The following is a 6,473-nucleotide window of genomic DNA, read 5'->3' as shown; positions in this document are numbered from 1 at the left end:
GAATGTGCTTGTGTGGGGCTAGAGGGGCCATCCTTGGAGCACACCCTGGGCTTCCCTGAGGGCATCTGTACCTGAAGCCTGGAAATGAGGTTTGCTTGGCTCTCAGCTCTGCTGATATTCCTGGCACAACTCCTTTCTCCTGCAGCCCTGAGCATCTTTGATTGGCCATACTGAGGGAAAGCTAGAAAGAGGCACTTGGAGAAGCAAGTGGGCAGGGTGCCCCACCTCCACTCTGAGAGCAGAAATGTAAGGTCCTAGATCCCACAGTTCCTGACCTGGACAGTTTGACTCCAGCTTTCTGGAGTTGTGACATTCTCTGATTAAAAGTCACCGGGCCTGAAAACCTGACTCTGTGACTCTGTGTTCCAGGAATTTAAATTCCCATCTCTAGGCTCCTATGGTCTGAGGCTTTGGGCCCACGGTCCAGGTTAAAGAGCACAAACACCAGCAAGGCCAGCTCTGCCTAGGCCAGCAGGATAGTAAGGCCAGCATGGTACTACTGAGGCCTGTGCTAGCCTGGCCCCAGTCTGCCAGCCTGTAAGGTAGGGTGACAGATCACAGGCTGTGGCCAGAGTCTTGAAAGTCCCCTTAGCTCCTGGCCAGTTGGTGAGGATGGCAGGATCGCTTTGTGCTCTGGCATAGGGGTGGTGTCAGTTCTGAGATGCCAGCTTGTCCTGAAGTCTTCTGGGGTTAGGGCTCAGCAAGGGAACAGCCAGCTCTATGAAGACACTACAGGACCTCACAGCTCACTGCCCAGGTTCACCAGACCCAGCTCAAGAGAGCCGAGGGTACAGCAGGGAGAGAACCACTGAGGTAGGTTGGAGGCTGCTGGAAGCCTAGCCAGTCTGGAGTGTAGCAGGGAAGAGCCTTGGCACTATGCCAGGGGTGCTTTGCAGTCCTTGGCATCACCAGCTGGCACTTAGAGCTGTTGCATGGGCTCCCTACTCAGGAGCATGCTGGGAGCTGGGTGCTTCCCCTTCCCAGGAGCCTCCTACTTTCAGAGTTTCATCAGGATACCCAAGCACTCTCAGTTTCTAGTGGGAGTTCCAGACCCAGAGTGATCAACACAGAATTGAGAAGGATAGCTTCTAAGCTTAGAGACTTCACTACACGATGCAGGCTGGAGTTGGAAGCACTCAGGATCCAGGATCCAAGGGAACTGGTAGAGGCAGACAGAGAGGTTCATTGGCTGGAAAGGGATGGGCAAAGGGTCAGGCCAATACGGAATTCCCTTCCCCCTGGTCCCTACTCTGCAGCCCACTCCTTGACAAAACTTCCCACTCTGGGTTCCTCTGACTCATCTGATGCCTCACTCACTGGTGCAGGACATGATAGTGTGAAGTGAGAGGTGGGGAATAGTGGAAATGGTCCAGGGTTGGATGAATCTCAGTGATGCAGGAGATTTGGGTCCAGCAGAGGAGCCCCAGCAGAGTTCCTGAGGCCCAGGCAGAGTCTGGATAAAAGGACCTCACCAAGTACCTGGGAATATCCACTTGTGCCAGCTAATGCCCCTCCCTCCCCCTCCCCCCCCTCGCGCTCAGCCCAGTACCCACAGTCCTGCAGCCAGGGGATTTAGTTTCCAGATGCCTTGCAGATTTCTCATCACCAGTTTGTCTGGGAGGAGAAGGGGTCCAGGCACCCACTCTCACATTCTCAGTCATCCCTCCAGGCAGGGCTTTAGGTAGGGGATCTCATGAGATGGCTGGGGTTAGGAAAGTGGTAAGGGCTCTGACTCCCAGGTGAGGAGACGGCATCAGCTCATTGCAATCCTGTTTGGAATTAGAAATCTGAGGAAAGTTCTGCATTCTGCTAGAAAAGACACACCTATATCAACTTTCATCTGGAGTTTGGAGGACGTGAGGTTTCATTTGAGAACTAAGAATAGCATTCCTTGCCCTACTGGGCTGAGCAGAGTGCACAAGATGCTCATCAAGCTGTGAGCTGGCACACAGTAAGTCTCCAGGTTCAAGGTAGTGGTGGTGGAGTGGCACACAGAAAGGATTTTCCGACATAACTAAGCCATATTCTCCCTCCTATAGGCCAGGACTAGTTGATTGCTGAACAGCCTTTCCTTGGCCATGGCCACTGCTGCCTACCCTTCATCGGTGCCCACAACCTTGGACCCTGGGAACACATCCTCAGCCTGGCCTCTGGATACTACCCTGGGGAATTCATCTGCTGGCGCTAGCCTGGCAGGCCTGGCTGTCAGTGGCATCTTGATCTCTCTAGTGTACCTGGTGGTATGCGTGGTGGGTCTGCTGGGCAACTCGCTGGTGATCTATGTGGTACTGCGGCACACAGCCAGTCCATCAGTGACCAGTGTCTATATCCTCAACCTGGCACTGGCTGATGAACTCTTTATGCTAGGGCTACCCTTCCTGGCTGCTCAGAATGCCTTGTCCTACTGGCCCTTCGGCTCTCTCATGTGCCGTCTGGTCATGGCTGTGGATGGCATCAACCAGTTCACCAGCATCTTCTGCCTCACCGTTATGAGTGTGGACCGCTACCTGGCTGTGGTGCACCCCACACGCTCTGCCCGATGGCGCACGGCACCTGTGGCCCGCACAGTCAGTGCAGCCGTCTGGGTGGCCTCCGCTGTGGTGGTGCTGCCTGTGGTTGTGTTCTCAGGAGTGCCCCAGGGCATGAGCACGTGCCACATGCAGTGGCCAGAGCCAGCAGCTGCTTGGCGAGCGGCCTTCATCATCTATACAGCTGCACTGGGCTTCTTTGGGCCCCTGCTGATCATCTGCTTATGCTACCTGCTCATTGTGGTGAAGGTGCGGTCGACCACACGGCGTGTACGGGCACCTTCCTGCCAGTGGGTACAGGCACCTTCCTGCCAGCGGCGGCGGCGTTCTGAGCGCAGGGTTACACGCATGGTGGTGGCCGTGGTGGCTCTCTTCGTCCTCTGTTGGATGCCCTTCTATTTGCTCAACATCATTAATGTGGTATGCCCACTGCCCGAGGAGCCTGCCTTCTTCGGCCTCTACTTCCTGGTGGTGGCACTGCCTTATGCCAACAGCTGTGCCAATCCCATCCTCTACGGCTTCCTCTCCTACCGCTTCAAGCAGGGCTTCCGCAGGATCCTGCTGAGACCATCGCGCCGGGTACGGAGCCAGGAGCCAGGGTCTGGCCCTCCGGAGAAGACCGAGGAGGAGGAGGATGAAGAGGAAGAAGAGAGAGGGGAAGAGGAGGAGCGAAGGGCTCAGAGGAGGAAGGAGATGAATGGAAGGGCCAGTAAGATTGCACAGCCTCGCACCAGTGGCCAGGAGCCCAGCACAGGGACTGCCAAGGACCAGCAGTTTCTACCCCAGGAGGCCACAGCTGGGGACAAGCCTAGTACTCTGAGCCACCTGTAAGGACGTCAAAGGAACAGCATGGCCCAGAAAAGGACAGAGGCTGTGCCTGGTGTAGGGACATGAGTACTAGCCACATGCAGTGGTCTGAGAAAGCAGCAGCTGAAGTGATTTCATTTATACAGCTGTCCTGTCTTTGGGCCACCGAGGTACCAAGGTTCAATGACAAAATGTTCAGAGGCCTGGGTTCTGTCCCACTGTGCTAAGACTTGCTGTGTGTTCTTTGGCAGGTCATTTGCCCTCTCTGAGCCTTGCTTTCTTCTTTTGACTCAGGGATGAGTATAATATGGCCTGGATGGGCCCTGTCATAAGAGGAGTCTGGAGGGTAAAATTACTGGAGGGGGAGGGGCTTTTCTGAGCAGGGCCCAAGTTGAGGTGATTTGGGCAGGCTGATGAAGAAACAAGGCATCTTGGGGATTAGTCTGTATCTTGGCCCTCAGGGAGATTGATCAGGGCTTAGAGAATCAGGGATGAGGGTAAGCTTGAGGCTTGGCTGGAGTCCAAAGGAAGTATAAGATGGTAGGATGGTATGGCACTGCTTAGGGCCCAGGTCAGCCCTTCCCATGCTGCTGTGTGGCCTTGGCCGTTCCGCTCCTGCCTAGGCTTCCTACCTCTTCTGCTGGAGAGCCCAATGTCCTCCAGGCCCTCATCCCAGTGTCTCAGTGCTGGGCCCCCTGTGCTCCTGGATGTGAGGGGAAGAAATTTTCAGAAGGCAGAATGAAGCCAAGTTTCAGGGGTTATCACTGCTTGGGCCCCTCTGGGGCCTACATCTGACTTATACTTCTAATTTTGTATTCCTTTTTGTTGGGGGGGGAGGGACCACACATGGCACAAGCTCAGGCCACCCACAGCCTGACTCACCCTATTTAGGTCAGGTACCTGGTCCCCAGGGCAGAGACTATGTGGCAGCCTAAGGGGAGCAGAGATAGAAAAAGGATGACCAAGATGAAGGAGAGGGAGTCCAGGTAGTAGGAAGGGGAGGGGGGAGAGGAGTTAGGAAGAACAGAATTATGCTATGATTTTGAGCCAACCTTTGCCCCTTGGGCTAAGCTCAGTTGCAGCACTGGTGGTGCTCAGGAAGAGTCCACAGCAAGGGGCCCCTGGAGGATCTGTGGTGCTGGTGAGAGGTGCACAGGCCACGATGGAGATCCTGGGAGTGGGCCTGGCTCCTCAGGATGATAGGGAGGGTGCTAAGCCCCTGGTGGGGGTCAGACCGCCTCATCTTCTGTGTTCCCGGGACTCCAGATGATGTAAAGAGTCTGAAGGGCTGCCATGGGGAGTAGCCACTGTCCCAGGCTGGGCCAGGACTCTACCCTCTGCCTTCCAAAGATGGCCCTTTTTTGGTTCTAACAAAGACGGCCCTGGAGAGGTTGGAGTTTCTACCTAAACCCTTACCCTACTCTGCAAAGGTAGGGTCCTCAGGGAACCCACAAACCCAGAAGCTGAGAAACCTGGATCTTCTATTCGCCTCAAGCCACTTGGCAGGTTCCCCCTCTCTGAGCCTTAGCACCCTCACCACGGTGTGCATGTGGGTCCCCAGATCACCAGTCTGCTGGAATCCTGGAGGGAACTGAGTAAGGCTGGGTAATCCACTGCTCACCAAAATGGGGCTACCTACGGGATACAAAGTGGAGGTACCCCCAACTCAGGCTCAGCCCACATCCTGCCCCCTCAGTGAGTGGTCTGTGTGTCGGCTTCCGGGTTGAAGGTATTCATGAGAAATGGGGCGCAGAAGATCAGAGGTCAAGGGTCAGAGAGAATGCAGGCCACCCCAGGAGGAGGAAGTTTGCAAACTCAGGCATGTGTGGAGCCTGAGGCCCAGTCCTAGGGTTCCTCTGAGGAGGAAGTCAGCAGTCCAATCTTCCTGGGTGGCAAAGGGGAGCTGTGTCTTGTTGAGGTGGGTGGCCCACTGGGAAATCCTTCGCTGCTTCTGACCCTAGCTCCTGTCAATAAAGATAGTGACTGAGCCATTTCCTCTGTATGTCCTAATGATGAGTGTACAGTTGTATGGTTTCTTTTCATATGGCTTCGTAGTCCTTCAAGGATCATACAGATGCCCTTAAAAGTTTGAGCCTATACCTTTGAAGATCAACACCTGAAACAATAGACACCCCTTCTTACTATTATCCAAACAGCAAATCTCAAAGCAGTAAGGTGACTGGCTGCAACTAAGTTTCAGGATGGTCTCCTGGGCCAATAAAAAAAGGCGAGACCATTGGGATGATGATTGGTCAATGTCTGTCTTTCCATCAGACGGAAATGAGGCAGTGTAATGGACAATACAGTCTGGCCAGTGGGGTAGAGAGAGGGTCAGAGACCTGGGAGGAAGGGCCAGTTAGCAGCAGTCAGTTGAGTGTGCAGCTCTCTGTGGCTACTATGTTTAGGTACAATCATACAGGTGTGTGTGTGTGTGTGTGTGTTCACGTGCACACATGCACACATGTATAACTTTGTTCAGTTCATGGTAGCATGTAGTAGGTGCTCAAACCATAAATACTTGCCTAAGTATTCTATCAGACAGGTGTTTGCAGATACAAGCAATGGGCCAGCCAGTGCCTGTGTGTTACCTAGAAGTGTCCACATGGGCTGGGGGTTCTCTTTTGTTTCCTTGACTCTGAACTTTCCAACATTGGAAGCCACTGCTGGGGTGCGCTCAAGGGCATGGGCATGTGTCCACATGGACCTAAAAACCTTGATCTTACAGGGCTAGGGTGATGCAGCTCCAGGGCCTGGCAGGACAGCTATGGCCTTTCCCATGAGTCTCTGGGATGACTACACGAACAGGGCCATTGGGGCCACATTCACACATCAAGAGCCTGCTTTGAAGCTGTACTGGGAATCAATAAGGGTGTGAGTGGCAAGCAAGGGAAACTGAAGGAGCTTGTTGTGGGTTGGGGACTATGATTTAGTCCTAAACAGAGAAAGAAAAAGAGACAGTGACAATCAAGCCTCTATCCTCCTCTTCAGCAACAGAAGTCGCTGACTCACCTTTATCTTGTTGCTCAGAGACGGTTGCCAGGCAACAGCCCATGGCCACCAGTGTCTGGATAGGACTTTGTGTATTAGTGACAGTACCATGGGAGAAGAGCTTGGAGTCTGCAGAACCTGAGGCTGGAG

The 6,473-nt window shown here is 54.0% G+C and overlaps 1 protein-coding gene across 1 annotated transcript; it reads left to right on the top strand.

Annotated features, from left to right (window-relative positions):
- The first annotated feature begins 2,047 nt into the window (after positions 1–2,047).
- Positions 2,048–3,562, top strand: Sstr3 (somatostatin receptor 3). Its single transcript, XM_051189330.1, has one exon. The coding sequence runs from the start codon at positions 2,079–2,081 to the stop codon at positions 3,357–3,359; it is 1,281 nt and encodes a 426-aa protein (XP_051045287.1). The 5' UTR covers positions 2,048–2,078; the 3' UTR covers positions 3,360–3,562.
- The last annotated feature ends 2,911 nt before the right edge of the window (positions 3,563–6,473 follow it).

This window comes from Phodopus roborovskii, unplaced genomic scaffold, assembly GCF_943737965.1.
Source record: "Phodopus roborovskii unplaced genomic scaffold, PHOROB, whole genome shotgun sequence".
Lineage (NCBI taxonomy): Eukaryota > Metazoa > Chordata > Mammalia > Rodentia > Cricetidae > Phodopus > Phodopus roborovskii.
The sequence above is the reverse complement of the archived record's forward strand: the minus strand, read 5'-3'. Positions and strand labels throughout refer to the sequence as shown.